General features: G+C 39.6%; 1 protein-coding gene and 1 long non-coding RNA gene across 6 annotated transcripts in view; one reads left to right on the forward strand and one right to left on the reverse strand.

The window, feature by feature from the left end:
- The window catches only part of LOC125967634 (uncharacterized), a 148,303-nt gene that overhangs the window by 75,515 nt on the left and 50,176 nt on the right, over window positions 1-22,612 (forward strand). The gene's annotated exons all lie outside the window — the stretch shown is intronic.
- The window catches only part of spon1a (spondin 1a), a 36,588-nt gene continuing 21,838 nt past the window's right edge, over window positions 7,863-22,612 (reverse strand). For 3 of the 4 annotated variants that reach the window (XM_049718857.2, XM_049718860.1, XM_049718859.1), the window contains 10 exons: window positions 17,902-17,966; window positions 14,816-15,017; window positions 12,502-12,642; window positions 11,445-11,520; window positions 11,170-11,355; window positions 10,638-10,808; window positions 10,400-10,567; window positions 9,884-10,048; window positions 9,009-9,281; window positions 7,863-8,874 (listed from right to left, as the gene is read on the reverse strand). In XM_049718857.2, the coding sequence (XP_049574814.1) occupies window positions 8,711-8,874; window positions 9,009-9,281; window positions 9,884-10,048; window positions 10,400-10,567; window positions 10,638-10,808; window positions 11,170-11,355; window positions 11,445-11,520; window positions 12,502-12,642; window positions 14,816-15,017; window positions 17,902-17,966 (1,611 nt within the window). In that variant the 3' untranslated portion in view covers window positions 7,863-8,710. The remainder of the gene's footprint in view (window positions 8,875-9,008; window positions 9,282-9,883; window positions 10,049-10,399; window positions 10,568-10,637; window positions 10,809-11,169; window positions 11,356-11,444; window positions 11,521-12,501; window positions 12,643-14,815; window positions 15,018-17,901; window positions 17,967-22,612) is intronic. The other variant, XM_049718858.2, reaches the window with a different exon arrangement.

Genomic DNA, 22,612 nt, shown 5'->3' on the forward strand with positions numbered 1-22,612 from the left:
TAATAATCTGATCTTCTCGCTGCTCTCCCACATGCAAAATAGTCACATTTGATGTAATTTCTGATATATCTGATTTTTTTTTTTTTTTAAACATTTTCAAGATTTTATTTCATTGACAATAAATTTATCACGTACTTGACATTTAGAGGCTACGAAAAAATACAAAATAATAAGGTTGGACTGCTTTGGATGTTTTTAGGCCACAAAAAAGAAGTACTCTGACCTAATGGACAATCTGCTCTAACAGAGAAGCCTTCAGTGAAATCAAGGTTCCACTGTACTTATTATCAATAAAGTGTGTCTTTTTAAAATTCAAACATTTTTCATCCTTTCACTAGTTTCAAAATCAAATAATGGTATTTGTAAAACAGAGAGGAGGATGGGAGGATTTTTTCAAATTTTTTTTATTCCTTTATGTCTTTCTATGACACAAAGAAAGGCTTTGAGTTTGAGTGGCAGGTCTTATAAAACAATGACAAAAACTAGTGTGTGTATGTGTGTGCGCGAGTGTGTGTCTGCATTTGGGCATAAGCAACAAAGGGTGTAAGGGAGAGCGGGAGGCTGCGGGAGTGATTATACAGAGTTTATCGAGAACCAGATAAGGCAGAGTATTGGTGTTGGGGGAAGGGCAAAGAAAGAAAACTTGGTTAGAGGGGAAAGAAATACGCTTGGGAAAAATTGAGTTTGAATAGCCAAGAGAGCTTTCTCAGGAAAGGATTTTGTGTGGTAGATCACCGCAACTATGTTCCCAGGAGGTGAAATTCAGCACAGGGAATGATATACCCCACTGATAAATGCTACATTTAAATAGCACTATCATCGTACCGATATGGATTTTTCTCTATAATTGATTGAGTGTGCATGGAGGTTCACGCTGATAAAAGCCCAATGTGCAAAGTTTCTGCCAGACCAAACCATTGCAAGAAGAGAGCAGCTGCTAAAAATGCCATTACAAAGCAGTAAACAAGTATTTGAAGCTGCTGGAGCCTCAAGGGTCCTGCAGACATCAATGTTTAGGATCCTCCAGAGGTGTGTGGTTACACATAAACCTTCTTTTTGCTCACCTTTAAGAATTGCTCACAAGCAAAAACAGCTGCTGTCTGCCCAGAATGAAGACTCATTTTCATTTTTTCTCAGTTTTGCTCACTGATGAGTGCCATGCAATCCTAAATGATCCACATGGATGGAGTGCAGGAGAGTCAAACATATAGTCGGCGGGCCAGAAAAGGTCTGTCTCGTCAGAGAGATCCAGTCCGGTTATAGTTCAGGGCAACTAATTGGGGACATTACATTTTCAGTTTGTCATCTTTTTTGAAAATAATAATCAAATTATTATTATATCATCGAAAGGTTGTTAAATAACATCAAAATTATACACTAATGGATGATGACTTGAAAATGACATTCTAAATAATAAACACAAAAGTCAGAGAACGTGATGTTCCCAAAACGTCATATGCACCAGGAATGTCCTTGCATTGAAGCCAAGAAAATATAGCTGCAAGAAACTGTTGAGCGGGAAAATAGTACGCCACTGGGATAATCAGCTGCTGAGAGAAAACCGGTGTGCCAAAGTGGACCCAGTGGACCGTTTGAGGGGGGGAAAAAAAGCACTGTTGGGAAATAACACACAGTGGAAACAATTGGAGTGGCACTATAATGCATAAAGCCAATGCTTTATGTTGGACTGTACAGTACATGTAAACACAGTCATTGAATTATAAATATATCCATGCTGCATGTGTCACAATCGAAGGCTCACTGTAGAGTGTCCATGTTCTCCAGGTTTTACAGGTTCCTTCCACATCCCAAAAACATAAAAGCCATGTTAATGAAAGACTTCACCTTGGCCAAAATTGTAAATGTGAGTGTATGAGTGTGAGCGTACAAGTCGCAAGGGGAAAACTTGAAAAGTCCACGCAAATCCAGGGTGTATAGTACAGTAAGGTTGGTTATCAGTTTCTAGGTGTGTTCTATCATTATGTTTCCATTTCAGAAGCAAAGTAAAATTACTTTAGGATTGAGGGAGACTGATCTGCCCACTCATCATCTTCGCCTGTGTGATTGACAGGCGGCAAGCTTCTCAAGGAATGAGATGTGTTGCTCTGCGAGACATTGTTGTGCCTCATGCAGGAGATTTCCAGAAAAAAGGTTAACACCTGCTAAAGCTGCTGGGGCCCAAGGGAGGATGCTCCTCATGAGGATTTAGGCAGGGACAAAGCAAGATAAACAGGAGGACAGGCAGATAATCACACATAGATTCAGGGTGGCTTTATTATTCATTTGTACCAAGCCTAGTTGCAAAATAGCCAAACAAACAAGCGCATCTATTTCAGGACCTCAGTCGTGCACAGAAGCTTGAATGGACATGTTCATTTTCCCGTCTTGTTTGCTCATTTTGCAATCATGTTTAAAGCTTTGTTGTGAATAACCTGAGCTCAGAAGGCAAAGCATAAAATGAGTCAATTGACAGTTTGCTTCTTGAACAACCCTTGACTTCCATCATGCAATTCTCTAAACAGCACACTAAACAGAAACAAACAAAGGTGTCATCCATTTTTGCTTGAGACCATCTATTTGATATTTTTTCCCAGAGCCGCAGTTTAGACGTTTGGCAAGTTATTCAATGTCAATTCAAACTGAGCTGGATCCAAAACACATTAGTGGTAATGTGTGCTCATTTCAAAATCTGTCGCTCATATACATTGAAAGGGAATTGTGCAAATGCAATATTTATCTTGACATTTGTGATCCGCACCTAACAAAGTGAAAGTGATTTCCTTTTATAAGGCTTCTATTGATTGAGTAATGAGTTATGACCCAAATGAGGCTTGTGGTCTGGTGTGTATTGCATTTTTCATCTTCTCTTTGCAGAGCCTCAGCTGGCTTGCTGCATATTAGAAAGAGAGACCTCTGTAAGTAGACTCTTGGGAACGGAGGTGTTTATACCTTCACATGAATGCAAGAAGTCATGTTTGAATTGACATGTGTGCTGTCTGTATTATAAATGTTTCTGGACTGTACTGGATGTACCAGAGGACACTAAGCAGCACCGTCATATGTTTTGAAACATTGCTGCCATGTTCACAGTATTTGAACAGATGGAATCCGTCCTGGTGTGTGTATTGCATGTCCTTAGGGTTTGGAGTAGTGGCGGGGATCGGCAACATCGATATAGCTTTGTCAAGTTCCCTGTCGACAGTGGTGCAATAGGGGGTGCACGCCACTATATCCCAAACTCATGGATTTATAAATATTTTAGTTGGGCATCATCATGTTGATGTCATAGTATGATTTTGTGCTTGATTTTGACATACAATTTTAAGTGCATCACTCATAATAGTATGTTGTCCAATCTTACGTGTTCCTTCTCAATGTCCTGTGGCTCTGTGTGACTAATGACTCCCACCCCCACCTTTTAGGTGTATGGTCTTTCCCAGCATCATTGCAACATTGCCTCTCACAGTTGAAAGCAACACACACATGCACAGCCCTGCATGGTGGGTTGCCACGGTAACAATGCAGCCAGTACCTCTAGCGCTCTTGTATTTGGGTATGGCTGTCCAGATCCCTTCTTAGGTGGAAGGAGTGATCACTGTTCCACTCACCAAATGTCTAATCTGGATTGGCACCGATGCAGAACACTTGGAAAATGGGCCCAACTTGGATACGCTGGTGAAAGCTCTTTCTCATTCCGTTCTGCTCTTTATGTACCAAAATGGCCTACTTGAAGAAGAGCACTATGTTTCTGTCACACTGTAAAGCAATGAATGTGTCTTACATTCTCAGCCTGTACGGCATGATTACCTCCACAGCCTCAAAAGCCAGAATGCTTCAGTTGATGCAACAGGAAGTGTGCATTTCTGAGGTGGACTCCCTGGCCATTCTATCTGCTGGAATGGTTAATGCGATTTACTGCAGAAGCTAATTAAGGAGCTGTGTGTTTGCACAATTGTAAAGCAATGATAACAGTGTTTTGTCGCAGGGGGCGGAGCAAATAACCACTAACTGTCATGATCATTTGGACACGTGTGTATGTGTGCAGCATCACATCAGCAACCATAGCCCTCAAGTGTAGTTTATATGTTATCCAGTGTTAAATAAAACATATTATGCAAAGCAATATATCTGAGTGCTTACAGAGCTCTGAGACGGGGCTCTAGACTGCCTCTAAATGGTCACATTTTGCCCCTAAAATATGAGACAGCGCAAGTAAATGTTTCATCCAATTGCCCAACTGAGACTGGTAAATATATTGCCTTTTTTTAATGAAAAAAAAAATCTGTTATGGCAAATATCTGCTCCACACCTCACATCAAAAGATATTGCATTAACAGGCCTGAACACCTTGAACCGTTCACCAGGTCAATCAGCTTTGAATGTGGGAAAAAGAACTGGAGTACACGGAGGAAACAAGCGTAGACACAGGGAGAACATGCAAACTCCACAGTATCGCTTCTGATAGGGCCACCACCTTAAATGATGGCGTAAATGTCGAACCCTGCAAAACTGTAACAAACAAAATCCAAGAAAATGATCACTGCCTACCTTCCACCCAATAACGTGTGGCAGAGGAGACAAATCCTGGACTGCCGCCAGTCAGTTGCAAAGCACATACTGTATATTAAGACAGACAAGCGTTCACTCGGCCGGAAACCGAGCACTGAACAGCCAATATTGCACTTTTGTCTGGTGAACAAATTCAATTTGACTGTAAACTCCCTTGTCGATACCCACAGATATTTTCAAATTGCGAAATTTGCTGAAAATACTTGCACTGCTGGTCCAAACATTAACATTTTAGGTATTTAAAGAGCAAAACATAGTTTGGGTTTATGTTGTGTGAAAAGCTGCACAATAACCACCCCTCCATTTTCTTCCAGCGCTTCTTAGATTTTAAGTTAGCGGCTACTACACTCCTTGTGAAAAATATTAGTCTGGAGCCCTGCTCTAAGATGACGATCCATGTCTAAATAATTCATCTTAACGACTCAAATGAAACATTTGTGCTCCAAAGCCATCATCTGCGACTCCATTAAGCTCTGCTCATGCTTCATTCGCACTCAATATTTTGACAACATGGAACTCCAGATGGCTAAAGTCAGATGGCTAAAGTTACCAGAAGACAATAAAGTCCGTACATGAATTATCAAAACATTCCAATCTGTGTCTATTCTGCATTCAGCGCCGAGTGTAGCTATTGACATATAAAATGTGTTCAGTGAATCTGAGTTAGTATTCATGGGCCAGCTGCTTTATCGTAAATGCTTATTCGACATATGTGCCAACAGCCCACCTCATAGGCTTAACCATCAATATCAGTTTATAAATCTAAAATACCTCAGAGCCATGCCGCCAAATAGTTAAGTCAATTCAGATGAAATTAACAACCTTTGAGGAAGTGGGAGTACTATAGTGTGATATTAAGAATACCCAAAGGATTAAAATGGAAATCCAGGGTGGGGATTGGTATTAAACAATGGCGGCATGGTGGAGAGCGGGAGCTGTTAGCTTTTTCATAAATAGGTCTTTCCTCCATTGAGCTCCATTCATTGATTTACTGATCATTTGTCTTTGCTCTTTGGACTAACGTTACACTGAGCAAGGGCCGGTGACACTTTTATTCCCCACCCTGCAAAAAATGATTTGAACACTATCAATCAGTAATGATTTCTGCAAGGGCAAAAAGGCGAGAGCCAGCAGATAGCCGAGAGGGGGCTGCTGGTTTTATATACAATTCATAGTTGGGGTGAAAGTTGACGAATGAATGTGCAACTATGAAACATATACCAATATATTTCAATATGCTTCAAATTTGATCAAAATTATTATGGCATCAGCAGACTACACCGGGCTATCTCAAACTTTTTACAAAACCTCAAAAAAATCCTTTACTCTCCACACTAATGACATACATTAAAATGAAAATTATATTCATAGAAAAACATTTTGCTCATCGTGAAAATCATGTAGACGTTAATGATTTTGTTTCAGTCAATGTTTTAGTGTCCATCCATCCATTCTCTGTCCTAAATAGGATTACGGGTGAGCCGGAGCCTATCCCAGCTTCCTTTTAAGCGATAGGCCAGGAAGACACTGGACCGTTCCCCGGCCAATATCAGCGGTATAATAGTGCAGTGATAAAAAATAAAAATAAAAACTCAGTTCCACTCTATTAGAATCATTCTCCTAAAACATAGATGTCATCAAACAAATTGACCTGATACGTAAATGAAACCCAATGTGCTCTGCTGTAATTGTGGTTAACAAGTAACAGGAGTACTCAGACAGAAATAAAAAAAAAAACTATCATACTCGTGCTACAAGCTGCAGTTCCAGTTTATGGAGCGAGTGCAGTGTTCAGTGAGGCGCCATATCACCATCATCATTAATTTCACAGGAAATATCACAGGGACCTTTGGTGTAGGCGCAACAGATGGGTGTGTGATTTTCTGGTTATCTCTGCATCTTTCTCTGATTCATTGGGGTCCAAACCAATCTGGATGGAGAGGACTGGACAAACGGAGAGAGAATATATTGGTCTTCCAAATGCAGCAATATAAAAAAAAAATGCTAATACATGGTCAAATAATGTGCTTTAAGTGCATGTATTCAAATGTATTTGCTTCTATATAATTTAGCAGCTGGCTTCTGTGTTAAAACTGATCATCGTGATAATTTTGGTCGCTCTGGTGGTGATTTGAAATATTAATATACCTTTTCATCTCTGATTAATATATGCAATGCTTGCATCTACTTTCTACAACCTGGCTCTGAAATAGAATCCGAGCATGTTGGCAATAACAAGTGACGCATTTGCCATATAAAAGAAATTCTAGAAAGTATAATGGTTACCAGAATGGATTATTTCACGTTCTATTGTTTTATGCTGAGAGATCTTTCTTCTTCAAATTGCTAACAAATTGGAGGTCAAATTGTTGGTTAAATCCTGAATTGAGTTCAGGAGCCATTCGATTCCTCTGTAAACACACTGAAAAGATGCGGTGGTAAAAATGGATAATTATCTTTGCATGAAGCTAATTGTAGTTGTGTATGTTTTGGATGAAGTCATCAATGAGATTATTTTGAGTTTAGAGCTGCAGCTTCAAACAAAGGTGAAAGATGAATTTCCAACCGCATGACTCCCTAAGACTAACCTCACAAAAGCCTTTCCTTTTGTTTCAATTCCTCCAGCAGTGTGTGTTTTAGTAGCTCAATCACGGCTGTAATAATTCACCCTTGATGTTTCCAAATCCTGTGGAATGTGTAGGCTTCACATGTATGCTGGTGTTGGCATGGAAACAGGATTGGCATTGCGATGGATCGAAAATTTCACCCTGAATCCCCACATTGAAGAATGCGTGACACCATCCCTGCCCCCCAGCTATTACGCCGTGAAGAGGAGGGCGGAAGAAGGAAGTGGGGGGCGGGGGTCTTCAGCATTTCACACGTGGAAGAAACACGTTCGCATTTTTAGGTGAAGATAGTCCTTAGTCCTAGGCGGATGAGGTTACTGAATTGACTTTTATATTTCTGAAAGAAAATTATGAATGAACATGTTCAAATAGCCTTCACAGTTACTGATGAGGCAGTTGATTTGCATGATCTTTCCAGCCCAAAACAACCAATTGGTAAATAAAACATAATTAGCAATTACGTATACATTCCATTATCATGGTAGACTAATACTCTTGAAATAATAAACAATTTCTCAGTGACACCTTGTGGTTGAACAAGAGAAATACAGCAAAAGGCTCATTATATATATTTAACTTCCAAACACTTACATACAGTTAGTATAAGACTTTTTTGTGAGTAAAGCACATACAATTTTAAACATTCCGAATGAAACTACAGATCCATTTGACAAGTTGTCACATTTACTTTTATTGTAAAGGTAATGTTATTCCAAAATAATGTTAGAGGGAAAAAAAGAGAAAAAGGGGTGAGGAAAACATTTTAAAAACATCTACCCAACACTTTGGTGATAATCTTAAGACAATTAAAAAAAAAAAAAAAAAAAAAACAGGAAAAAAAATCTTTAGGAATGTTAAATAATATCCATTCCAAATGTGGTGGATCTACTTTACAACACTTTGGAGTAAAAATTCCTAAAACACCCTAAAACAACAACAGAAGGCAGTGAAAACATTGGGACAGCTTGGCACATGTGCTTTAAATTATTATTGTGCATTGCTAAGAATACCACAAGAAATCAGTTATTTACTTATTAAATCAATTTGGGATAGTTCCAAGACATCGTGTACCACAACACATTTACAGTAATTTTGCAAAAGTATATCAGAGCTACAGCACAGAAGAATCAGCCTTGTTATAAGTGGCTGTTCTTCATGCTTATCTCCCGATGACAACTTGAAAACAAAAAATAAGACACTAATGCTGCCTTTAAATTTCTGTTAGTCTTCAGTGGGACGATGAAATGAAAACAAAACCGATATGATTGCACTGCTAGAATTGTAACGCCTCAGGAAAAAGTCCTGAGTGAACAGCAGAGGGCATGATTACACCTTCAAATTCCAACCCCTTTCATTCCCCCCAGTCAGAATCAGTAAAATGAACAGAATTTTACTTTTATTATAGTTGATGTGTAGTAAATGACAAAAGAGTGCCATCAGAGCCCTAAATAGAGTGCACTGGGCCATTGTGTGACAACATACAATTCCTGGGTCTTGTTCCCACGTTATCCTTCCTAGCAGGGATGCACGTTGCAAGCTCGGATCTCCTTCCTGTCCTTGCAGCTGGACAATTGTGCAGTCTTGAACCTTTGCTTCACAGTCATGAGCCGTTCTTGAATTCCTCCACCGCACACTTTGGTACATTCCGTCCAATTTGACCACGGCCGCATTTTACATCCTTGACGATTGACAGAAAGAGGTTTGTTGAATAGATTTGATCTGTTTGTCTTTTAAAGATATCAATACAATAATACATTTATTGTTGGTAACACGATGATTGATTAAATGACAACGAAATAAAGAGAGGCCAACCTGGATGCTCAGCAGGGACCTCAGTTCTGCCCTGTTTGCTGCTCCTCCTTTTTTCTCGCTGCTCCCTGCGTCGTTTCTTCTCATCGCTGTTCCCTTGTCCTCCTCTGGTGCACTTCCTTATCTTACACTTCTTCCTCTGGATGCTTTCAGGACAGTGGTCACCTCCAAACTGAGGCTCCAACGTCACTGTGCGAGTCCTGATGGTGTGGCCTTTGCCGCAGGACTTATTGCACTCGGACCACTCGCTCCAGTCGGACATGACACAGTCTATGGCTGACAAGTGAACAAAAACATTTTAAAAAAACAGATATTACATTGACCCCAGCTAATTCAAGCATCTAAAATGAAATACTTTTAAAACACAGCTAACAGCAAGGTTATCCCTGATAGTTCAGAAACCTGAAACTGTGACTGGCAGAAAAGTCTAGGCTTGATCCTGCTTGAAAAGAGCAATCATTTTGCTTTCAAGGTGTTGATAGAGGAATTGAGGATCAGCAGGAGCTGAATCGTGTCTTTGTTGGCTATGACAGGACGTGAAGAGGAACTATGATACTGAATCTGCAGAAGTACGATTTCGGAATAGTACAGGACATATGAGAGAAGCAGATTAGTGGTGAGGTGTGCTTTGATGTGGAAGTGACAGAGAAGGTTAAAATGGAGGTGGGACAGCATCAAGGATCAGCTCTGAACCCCTTTCTGTTCGCAATACTGATGGCTGGCAGATGAGATTAGACTGGAATCTGATGTTCGCAAGTAAAAGCAGTAAGAGCAGAACTTTAAATGTATTGTACTTTTTTTGCTCTTGAGTGCACTAAAGTTTGATGCCAAGTGAGTGTATAATGTGCTATTATACATGTCAAATATTGACAACTTACGACATTCCGGTAGCATGCACTTCTCCACCTGATCCAACTCTTCGGTGCAGTCTCCTAGCTCAACAGGCGATTTGAGCATCCGCTGGCGTGTTCGTAGGCCTTTCCCACACGTGACGCTGCAATCACTCCAGTCAGACCATGTTGTCAGCATGCAGGGAATTGTATCTATACACGAAAAAACATATTTTATCTTTAAAAAAAAAGATATGGTGGGATGAAATCTTACATCACTACACCAGCATGAAATATTATATGTATACATATATAATCATATAATATATGAAATATTAATATTGACTAATGAAATAAAAATGTGAGGATGGATGCACATTTTTAATTATTATTATTAACTTATTAATAAAAAATTAAATAGTTAAAAGCCTTTGCCTCATTTTTGATAAACACTTCAGCTTGCCACGCTGCTAATGATGAACATTAAGTTGGTACTTTGAGAGCTAAGTGTAAATCATTTTGAGTACCACTGCCATATTCGTAATGCTTTGCTCATTTACTTACGACATTCTGGCATCATGCACTTCTCCACTTCAAGAACCTCAGCTCCACAAATGGAACCATCAGCAGGAGGCATCTTTACCATGCGCTCCCTTCTCTTCATACCCAGACCACAAGTGGCACTGCAGGCATCCCATTCCCCCCATTCCGTTACTAGGCAGCTGCTGGGAGCTGAAGAAAAGCCGAGAAAATTAGTTAAAAATGACTGACAAGAAATTGTATGACAGGTTTTTGATCTTACTGCATTGTTCGTTGACAACACAATCTTCAGTCTCCTCTGTGGTTAGATTGCAGACTGAGCCGTCATCTGGAAATTGCTTTACGTAACGTTCCCGGGAACGTCTGCCCTGCCCACATGACACGCTACATGGAGACCAGGTGATCCATTCTGACATCATACAGGTGGATGCATCTAAACACGGAAAATGAAATTATACTTTGCAGTGAGGACAAACTTTGTAAAGAATTCAACTTGGAAAAGCACATTTAAAAGGCTCTTTAACTGAGGCAGCTATAAATTTAAAAGCTTACCATATGTATGTCTGTCTATATAAGTATAGCACCACACTAATAAATTATGGTTGTAACCCTTCACTTTATAAACTGTAAAAAGAAAGCAATAATCTATAGCGCTCAATAAAAATGAGTGAGACGTCTAAGTGGTTGTAAAGCAGCGTAGGCAGGTGTCATCCTTCAGACTGACTGTCTAGAATGATGACTTCATCATCTAAAGCTTTTTTTTCCTCTGTGACCTTGAATTGTCAAATACGTGCCCTCGTCACTGCATCCCGGGCCCATGCAAGGTTCAAAATCCTGCGTGTGTGGACAGGGAACGCTGAGATCCAGCTGGGCCTTGAGCATCCTCTGCCTCATCCGCTTGCCCTTTTCACATGTCGCTGAGCTGCAAGCTGACCATGGAGACCAGTTGGAATAGATGCAGGTCTCGGGGGTGTCGTCTGCTGGGTGTGAAATAATGATGGAGACATTATAAGCCCCCGTTACAAAAGCAATGCTTTTAGTGTAAACGAGAGATGGTTTGGATACAGACCTTCATCTTTCTCCTCTTGGGCGATATCTGCCACAATGTCATCCACGTTGTCTGGCACAATGTTGCATTGCTCGCCCTGTGGATTTAAAAAGAACACTTTTTATCAATCGTTTATTCTTACCTTGTCTATGATGAGAAGCAGGGCAGATAAAGTGAATAAAGCAGACTTGTTAGGAGGCAAGATGGACTAATGTTAGTACATCAGAAATTGATCTAAAATCCCCAAACCTGCCTCTAGATGCCACTCAAGTGCTTTTCTTTTTACATCCAATTCATCCGTTTTCTACATTATCCAGTTGAACTGGTCGCCAATCCCTCACAGAGCACATGTAGAGAGTGACAACCATTCACATTCACACCATTACTCAGTGGGAATTGAAAGCGCACTCCTTGCACAGAAGGTGAGTCAGGCGAGTGAACCACCCAAATATCAGAGATTTAAGATTATTTCACCTCAGTGACTGGCTTTTACAAAGGTTGTGCCGGCCAGGCAATACCTGGCAGGTATTGATGTTTTGGTTTTATCTTACTGGTTTGTTTATTACCACCAGAAGCCACAAAGCTTTTCTGGGGATTTGTTACTGCGGCAGCAGAATCACATTGATCTTTATCTTTAGTATAAGAAAATATAAATTTAAAGAAAAAATAACCCGCATTGTCCAGGACACCAAATCAAACTGACTTATCACACAGGCACCATGGTATATATTTTCCATTTGAAATTTCTTTCACCATTTTTTTTTCTTTTCAAGTGGTGCAATAGAGTGGCATAACCCACCTTTACAAATGCCCAAGTTTAAATTTGTGTTTTTTTGTCCAGTGCAACACGTAACACGTCCTCACCACTTTGATGTGCAAAATGTAAAATAAAGAGAAGCCAATTTAATTTTTATGTATTTTCTAATTTGTTTTTAGCCAGAGCGGGATTGTGCATTAGGTTTAGGTAATAAAATAAAACTGTGAGGTACATCTGAAATTCACCGCTTGCATCATGTTTGGCATCATACCGCTGTTTTGTTATGCTGAGTGCAGGCATGTGACTAACATGCCAACCAACCTTTCTGGCAATACGTTCCACTATGACTCTGGCAACAGGACTGATAGCTCCTCCTTCAGGGTCATAGAAAGGGCTCTGAGGATGGTCCAGACTGGTCAGAGGACGGATTTTATCTTCAGGAACGGTAGGCTTGTTGGGAGACTGATGAAAAACAAAACAAGGATTTCAAACATGGAATCAGAATTTGGTCTACACATATAAATAAATCTCTTAGTGTTGACATAGGGCGCATAGTAAATGGCAGGACAGGAAGACGTCCTTGTCAGTTCTTTGATGGCAGATGATTAAGCTTGATTTGTTGCAGATTGGCTGTGCATATATGGAGAAGTGAGGCAGGCAATGATAGCCAGAAATAGGCTGGGAGAGGAAGACGAAATGTAATGACAAGGTCACAATGCTTCTAAGAGAAGGAGAGGAGGTTATTTGGGGGGAAGAAGTGGAGAAGGCAAGTTTTTGTGACTTCTGTGCTTTGATAAGGTCTGAAATCGTGTGAAACAAGCGCACTCAATTGAAAGTAGAGGCCATAAAGGGCAAACACTAGTGTCCTATCTGTGGTAATATATTTTATGGGTCAGATTTTTCAAATTGATAGGGTAGGGCAGGGCATCTGGATCTTCAGCAAATTGAATGTTTTGTTCCTCTGTCCTTACTTTGCTGGTAATCTATATGCCATTCTACTGCTGATGGAAGTAAAATACAATTGTCCTAAAATTTGCTCTGTTGAGCACACAGGTTTATAAGATGCACATATTATACATTGAAAATTACGAGAGAAGACAAAAACTATCATTGATTTGTTTTCTCCAAACTCCCGAGCAAAGGCGCCGTAACCTTTTTTCGGCGGCCAGGTCGATCACTTTCAACTTGAACGCTGCATTATGTCATGCTTTCGGCATAATGAGTGTGTGCCCTTGAGCACAGCAAATCAGAATACCGATCTGGATGCTTCAATGTGGGAGGATTTCATTTAAAAAGGTGAATAGTTAGCACTTCAATATTGAAAATCTATGAGCAGGAAATGCAGTTTGGGTGAGTTGAGTTGAAAAGAAGCTTGGAATAGACGAGAACTAACGTTCTGGGGATCAACAAAATCAGGAATTAAGCTGTTGTGAATAAAACTGCTCGAGCCATACCCCATTCCTTTTAAAGCACCACATGCATTTAGGTTAGTACATGCTTTGGGGGGGGTTATGTGGGGGCAGGCTGAAGGTCACTCGTGAGCCTTCCAGCCTCACATGCCCTCTAATTTTAATGCACTACACTGCACTGTGGGCTACACAAATAACAGTGCAGTGACCCCAATTTCTAATCAGGTAACCCAGTGATCATACTAATAAGGTGGGAGATGGAAAGTCAAGTCACACGAGCGTGACTCCTTAAGCCAGGCTCATTCTCATTGGCTGGGTGTGACCCAAAACACAAAATCCAGAGCCGTTTTCTTCTCATAGGTGGTAGGTGGGAGCCGTTTGCTTTCTTGCCCTCCAATGACTGATATGCATGTGTGACGATGTTGTCACTTGTATATTTCAGAAAATACATGCCTATGGGATTTAGTCACTTGGTGTGGGGCCACTTTCTAATTGCTATCGCAACCTTCATGATTATATTTTAACCAGCTCAGTGGCCTAGTAGTAGAGTGTCCGCCCTGAGACTGGAAGGTTGTGGGTTCAAACCCCGGCCGGGTCATACCAAAGACTATAAAAATGGGACCCATTGCCTCCCTGCTTGGCACTCAGCATTAAGGGTTGGAATTGGGGGGTTAGATCACCAAATGATTCCCGAGCGCGGCACCGCTGCTGCTCACTGCTCCCCTCTCCCCCAGGGGATGGATCAAAATCACATGGGGATGGGTTAAATGCAGAGGACAAATTTCACCACACCCAGATGTGTGTGTGACGATGATCATTGGGACTTTATATTACCTTGCTGGACTGTCCTTTAATTTACACTCAAATTGCATTGCATAGCCACCTCCACTTTGAACTGCCTGGCTCGTTACCCCTCTCGTGTCCTCTACTGTCCCGTCTTATTCGCTGCCCATTGCACCCTTTCCTCATAGTGTTGCCTACCCAGTCCACACAATATTGAAACTCCTGCATAACATCACAGCTGTTATATAACTTTAATGTTGAGCTATAGTTGCCTTTTGCTCTGTTCTATCGTTTTTCTCTGTTCTTGCCCTCTCAAACCTTGTTATGTCCGACTGCCATTCCTGTAAATATCATCACAATCCAAATCAGAGACGGGTATATCAAATTGTCTCGCTGCACAGCATCATAAATATCCTAAAGACGATTATACGTGTCTCACTGACCTCGTATGATACCCCACTGTCAGTGCCTGCATCCCAAGGGATGAGATCCTGGGTGACTCTTTGAACCCATCCACACTCTTTGGTGCACAAGTCCTCTGCAGATAGACCCACGTTCCAGTCGGGACTGGGCCCCAGCATAGTCAAGAAGGACATGAGGTGACGGGTACGGTCAACAGAGAACTCGGCGGATGGTGCAGCTCGCCTGGAAATAAAAATTAAAAATTAGGATTTGGGTATTCTAACCCCAGAAGTCAAGTAAAGTCTACCACATCCACTGAGGTTATTTACCAGTCAAACTCCCAAACAGAAATTTTTCACATTTATGACTTTGAGTACTTTGAGTACTTTTCTCATCATGAGTCTGTTCTCCATATTTTTTTCTAGTTTATAAATCAAATCATTGCAGATGTTTACTCTGACATTCATCATATTTTGATATTCATCATCACAGTAGCAATGTGACACTCATTAAAACAACAAAAAAATGAATTTTACCCAATTTAAGTGGATACGTTTATTTCATGCTCTTAAGTTGTTGGTTGAATTTTTAGAGATGTTTGTTGATTTAACTTTTAGAGACTTTTAGAGATGTTTTTTTTCTTAATCATTCCATTTGTGACTGAGCAAGATTTCAAGACTTGACTTACGACTTGCCTTAACCGAGGAATGATTGAATGAGTTGACTTGCTTCCCCCCCCCCCCCCCCCCCCCAATATAACTTGTAACTTGCTTGAGACTTGAAGGTTACAATTTGACACTTACTCCGACCTCTGTCAATCAGTAACTGGTGAGACGGAACACACTAGTAGCCTTGTATTGTTGTGTGTCTGTACATCAAGACGGGAAAAATATCTGCTCGTCTCTTCATCTATGACTGGCAGCTCAACTACTTAAAAGGATATACACATTAGACGTGAAACAATAGACACTTAACAAGTCATCGCCATTTCCCACCTTTCATTTTAGTATTAATAAATTTGACTTTAGTGCACTCAGTCTTCTCCTTGAGAACTCTTGTTAATGACTGCCCCAGAAGGCAAGGAACAGCCTTCATCCCCTGGGAACATGCAACCCGAGTCTACACTTTTCTCAGCAAGTACAGGAACTTTGACATTTATCTTCGACACCACCTGAGCTCCATAAGAAGTCACTGACAGCAAAGGCGAGACAGAGCCAGGCTGGTTGCACATGAGGAGGGCGTTAATCACCGCAGACTACCTCAATAAACCACTTTTGTCATCCCAAAATTCATGGAATCCTTGCTGCGCCCTGCAGAGGTTATCAATTTGCACAAGTAAAAATTGAGGTGAAAATGTTTCTGCATTTTGTTGCTTGGAGGTGAAAGAGGGATGGTGCACTTTCCCGCAGGTTCATTTCAGCTTCCCCTGTGCTCCAAACTTGATTATTCAAGAAGCTCAATGTGAGACTAACAAAAAAGTTGTACATGGAAAGAAATTCAAATGTCACAATTTGAATAAAATTCTCATTGTATTTCAACACTGTCAGCAAACTGAAGTTCATTTCAATCTCTGCTGATTATTCAGCAGTGACTTTTTAGTACGCCATGGGTCATTTGGAGTGACCCTGCTTGAATTGCAAAGTTGGATTTTTCATCATAATCTCTGTCAACACTTTATCCTTCCAATCAAAGCACATCTACATCAGAGTGCATTGTTTCCTTGTGAATTTTATATTTTACAGCACCTAGCCATTAAAATTACATTAAAAAAACAATGCATCAATATCACAAAGATAATGTAATGCCATGGGGCTTTGCAAGCGTATCTCACCGTTGTCTGAGTAAAAGACACGTTTTTCTTGTCTCAGTCCCTTGTCATGCTCACGCCCATTATTGTGTCTGGACGCAATTTCAGAATGCAACAATGTATTGTCTGTGTATACAGCAAGGAGTAAGCTAATTATTCCTGGTGGATATCTTGACTTCTATTCCTGGCTATGCAATACCCTTTGGAGATTAAAGTCATCGGCCTTTTTGCTCGGGTAGTAAACAACATTGCACAGGTTGTTACCATTGAAGTTCTTTGCACGCTGAGCCAACAAGCATCTTGTTTTTCTCATGAATAAGAGATTAAATAGCTTTAGGGGCTAATGAACCCTGGAAGAATGCGGTAGACGGCAGTTTCGGGGATGGGTTTGTACTGATCAGCAAGTACTGGGTCCAACTTGGAAGATGCTTAACTGGCCTCAAAAATATAGGTCGTACTGCACGAAGTTCTTCGCTGTAGTGGTCTGACAATATTGTAGTATTCAAACATAAACATAATAAAACTGTCTTATAAGAAGAACCAATGTTGTGATACAATATTGCAACAAAAGACTGTCAACAAAAGTACTTCTGCCAGTGAGGAGCATTGAGACATTGTGTGATATGCGCACATCTTGTGTGATCACAGATATAGTGATAATTTTTTGGGATTAAATTCTGCAAAGTAGGCACAAAAAACACACGCCAAGTAGTAATCCTTTGGGGTATTACAAAATTTGGTCTCACTTAACTCCAGAAACTTACTTTTAAGAGCCAAGTATACTTCCGTGACTACTTAAACAAGATATGACAAACTAACTGAGTTTAGTCCAAATGAGTTCCGTAACGATTCAGAAGTAAACATATAGAAATTAAAAGATTTTAGTCCAGAGTCCTTGAAAGGGGCACTGCATCTATAGTTTCTTTTACCGCCTCAATAGTCTACTGTGTGAATGAGCCGTTCTCTCTATAGCAACATCTTCCATCATCATTAGATGAATGAGGCAAGTGTAGTTTCGCTCTTTGAGAACCTCAACAGTAGGAAGCCGTTTCAAAAGTGGACTGACCAATTACTTCTGCAGGGTGGCTAGTCTTAACAACTCTCTCTACCGTTTGACTCACTATCTTTCGGCGAAAAGCTCAAGAGAGGTTGTTAGTTTCATGGCGCCACCACATCATAGCCCAGCCCTCTGGTAATAATACGACTCTTTCACGCTATTGTGGCTCACTGCAGCCTCTTGAGGGGCAAATAAGTACCTTGAGACAGCATGAACTGATCCGTCTGTTTAGTGCAGAAGTGTAAATGACACAAGATACTTACACATTAAGAGGCTGCCAAGCAGGCCATTGCGCTTTCATCTTGATGACAGTCAGGACATCATCACCCTGAAAAAGAAAGGGAACACACTGTTGAACCAATCGCTTTCTCTGCTGAATGTTTAAATTGAATCAATGTGATGTATTAATAATACAAAACTATTACAGTCAGTTGTTATGGACTAAAGTTGAAATAAAACCCTAATGAAAAAAATATTACATCACCAGAATGGCTAATGCTCTGATTTATTGAATTCCATTGCAATAAATCTGACAGGTTGCAGCGAACATGGAAGACTAATCCTATTTCAAATTCAAGGGTTTTACTGAAGGCCCACTACTCCTGTGAGAAAAGTGAATTTAGTGAGACTAGAGGGAGGTGATGTCACCAAAGCTATGAATTGATGTTATGATTTTTTGCACCATCAGCAACAGGCAGAGTTTAGCACAGGGTTTATCATTAGGATGCTAATACTTGCTAACCATTTTGTGCTGACTGATTATTTTGGATAATTGTTTTTCATCTTTACATCCACTACTTGAGTGGATCATATTTTGCCTCACCAATTTTACAAGGTGCCTGCCCTTTTCCAAAGACTTTCTATTGGCTCGTTCTCAGAAACCTTTATGGAATTGTTAACATGGCGTGTCAGGTCAGCTTGTTCATTTGTCAGTTTGATTTAATTTCCCACTACAAGGTAAAAGTGTTAGAGTTACTGTGAAACAATGATTTGGGCCACACCCAAATTTGTTTGTTGTGTTAATACTTGATTTTACGAACTACACCAAACTAGTTTGATTAAAACTTGAACTTTGAATAGTTTAAAAGAAAATCAACTAAAGGGAGGTATCATGAAAGAACTGTTTTTGGGGTATAAGAATAATTTAACAGTAGCAAAGATAATAATTGTGCTGCACAAGATAATATTTGAGCAAGAACCAGGTTGCACATAAAAACACCGAGTCGAAATGAGTGGACACATCAAAAGCCTTGATGACAATGACACTCCTCGACTCGCCTGTTGCGCAAGCTGAAATGTCAAGAGGAGATTCAATCACTAAAAAGGGACAGATTTCATGTCGTGTGCTAGCCTCACAAGATTTTGTTCAGGTCAACATGTGGCTTTTTACAACATTTTTTATTTTGTTATGTTCACTAACAACATTTAACAAAACATCCATCACCCAGATCAATCATGAAGAAAATAGAAAAAGCTCACTACTCGATTATATGGACTCCCACAAGTATGTCCACAGTAATATAAATAACACAATTTGTGTGTGTGTGCGTGCGTGCATGTGTGTGTGTGTGTAATATATTATCATAAAGTGCTTCTACTACTTGACATAACTTTGACATGAAGTTTAATGACTTGTATCATGCAGATTTATGGATTTAATCACTGTCTCCATACAACACATCATTACCTCTCTTGCACAGACAGTAAAGTCTCTGATCACATTGCCCATTTAACAAGTATTACTGACTTCGTTGTTTTTACTAAAACTAATCCCAAGAAACTCATGGCAATTTAATTTATAGTCTTTTATTCCGTCAAGTAGTAAACATCTGGAATTAACAGAATCTCAATATTATGCTTGGGATTTTTAATTAAGAGTAAAAGTAATAATAAGAATAAAAGTTTTTTTCATCAAATGTGCTTTGATGACCCAACTGCAGGCAACCAATTTAGGCTTGTATTATGTTTCAACATCATTAAAGCTGCTTGATAAAAAAATATTTGAGCTCAAATAGTAGGCATAGACCAAAAGCATTACCTTTCAACATGAAAACAACAGGGTTCTGCCCTGTGATGATAAATATAGCTGTGATATATAGCTGTCATTATAGTTAAAGGCATGGTTAGGGTGATGCTGCCTTTGTGTATTTGAAGGCAGATGTGAAGCACACTGATGTGGCAAATTTCAAATTAATGAGGGTAAACACTTTTCCAAAGAGAGATCTTTATCTTAGGTTATCCCACTGAGGGCTTTTCAGATTTGTGATCTGAATGTGTCTACTGACCCTATAATGATGCAGCTACCAAAATATTTACTTTGCTTCTGCTTGAACAGAAAACAGTTGATATTCACCATTTAGGCTCTTTGGCGTCTGGATGTTTACTATTTGTATTATTTAAATGTTGCATTTCTTCCACTTCTTGTGTAAAAGACAAGATAGGACACAATTTTAATGATTATAAGTAAGCTGGCCGCACTGCTGACAGAGGCCTATAGTGATGTTCCCAGCGTTTCATGCTGTATGAGTTTAATTATCAGGGCTGCTTTTGTCAATTTAATATAGAGCCAAGACAATATATCGCTTGGTTGCATTTTCTACGATAGAAGCTCTGTCTTTACAGCAAGTTTAGTGTAGAAGAATAGTTAAGGATAGTTTTTTAGCACTAAATTAAAATGCGATGTAATTTAAATGTAGCTTATATTGCATAGATTAGACTTGTGAGAATGTGTATCTGGTCTTTTGTTTCCCGAACGCATCACAAAGCAAATAAATTTGATAAAATTACAATCCTTACTTTACCAAAGAAGCAAGTTTGGGGATGTTTGGAGGAAAGAGTACCAGAAGATCTGGATCTCAGATCCCCTGACTCCAAGAAACACATACTACTAACCATTATTTCTCTGTGCTTCTTTTACAAAAACAAAAATAAATAAATAAATGAATAAAATCAATTATTTTATATTCGCTACTTTCATGGATCATTGTTAGACAGAAGCACATTTTGTATCTGCAGTGGGTATACACTCACATTAATTTGTGCAGTACAACAAGTGCTTGTCAAAGTAATGCAAGAGCATTTGTCATTAGAACACCATGCATATTCAATAATTCATCTAAATATATAATCCGAAGCGTTATCCTAAATTGCGAGTTGCAAAGCTGCATATTTTAAGATAACCACGTTTCACAACATCTTAGCCAAACATTACATCATGGGCTGAAAAACGAAGCCACTTTATTTTTTACATCCAATCGAATGGAACTCAAAAACACTGGTAATCATAGTTTTTAGGACATTAAACATCTGTAAAATAGTTTTTAGATGTTGTATTTTCCCATTGTACATTTCAAGACCAAGTTAAAGCAGGGCTGACTTCATACACACAGAAATAAAGGTGGTTGTTCAGTAACGCAACAAGGAGCCATTTTGAGTCTCACTCTTATTTTGAGTAGGCTACTTTAAAACAACTCAATGTAGTGTTCTTAACAAGATCAAACTGAGAACCATTACTCTGAGCATCTGGCACGGCTGTGACAGCTTTTACATCTGGCTAATACATTTATGACTGACTGGAGTCCAGCTGAGACCTTAACAGAGTGGTTTTATGTGTGTGATTCAGCCAGGATCATTATCTGGATACTCGTCACTCGGAAGGCATACATTTATAAAAAGGGGTTTAGTGAAACACTGGCAAAAATGTGAAGGTAAATCTAAGATAAAAACGACAGTGTGCAGGTGTTCTTTCATGCATAATGGACTAGGGAAAATAAATTAAAAAACTGTAATATAAATGTGATTTTTGTTTTATGTTTGACGATAATCACTGAATGTGCAAAGACTGAGGGGAAGTTAATACTCAAATGTGGTGATACAGCAGAAAACATTTCTTTCACTATTTCCTTTTTCCTGATTTTCTTTTGGTCATCCAACGCAATTGTTATGTAACTATGATTACTTGTCTCGCGACAATACGCAGGTAGCTAGCTAACAAATGCATCTTCCCTGGGTGTCACAATTTGCAGAAAAGCATAGCATTATTAGTATTTAAGTTCAGAAGCGAGACAACCTCACAAGGTTTGAAGCAGAAATATTTTCACACTCAATCATGGAGGGAAAGTTGTGTGCTATTTGATTGTTCAATTGGGCGGGGGTTCGACACGTCAACAGTCTTTGAGAGCAGTGTTATATCTATTTTTTTTTTCGTTAAAGCAGTGCTTGTGTAAATTTCCATGGGTGTGATTTGTGTTCACTGCACCTGAATCCTTTATTGACACAAAGGCAGATTACATGCATGCTTGTGCATTAATGGCCTTCGCGACGTGTTCCAGACTGCAAGTCGTTCAGAGCTTGCATGTGTGCGCGTGTGTCACTGATGCAAAGCACTTTATGCAGTCTCAGGAGTCTCAGTGGATCAGAAAAAGTTAGAGGGCAAACAGACGCATCTCAAACGTTTGAAGGATGTTGTGAAGTTTTGAACTTTTGCATCTTTTCTTGGTCCACTAAATTTTAAAGCGACTATGTGAATAGAGTATAACATCATTTATGAGTGACACAGTGGAACCAATATAGTCTTTTAATTTGGAATTCAACCAATCACAAAATGTGGATGGATGTATATCATGTGATATTAAGGTTTGGATTGAATCAATTGTCATTATCAACGCAGGATGGCCAAGCCATAGTGATAAAAAAAACCAAGCTATATTTGCACAAGACACAAATCACTAACAAGACAAGTGGTAAGCAGAGTCCGAATGAGAGCATGATTAGTTTTATTGACTAAATGTTGCAACTGCTAGGAAATATTGCCTTTGTTTACCAATGTGTGGTCAAGCCAGGCATGGGTTTTAATCAAACTGTCGTGACAAAAAGAAAATGGAAATTAGTTCATTCCACTACTACTGAAAGTGTGTGTCCATTGGGTAGACCTGCACAAAAGAATGTACCAACACCCTTTTAGCTAGATTTAGG

The sequence above is a fragment of the Syngnathus scovelli genome, chromosome 4 (genome assembly GCF_024217435.2).
Source record: "Syngnathus scovelli strain Florida chromosome 4, RoL_Ssco_1.2, whole genome shotgun sequence".
Lineage (NCBI taxonomy): Eukaryota > Metazoa > Chordata > Actinopteri > Syngnathiformes > Syngnathidae > Syngnathus > Syngnathus scovelli.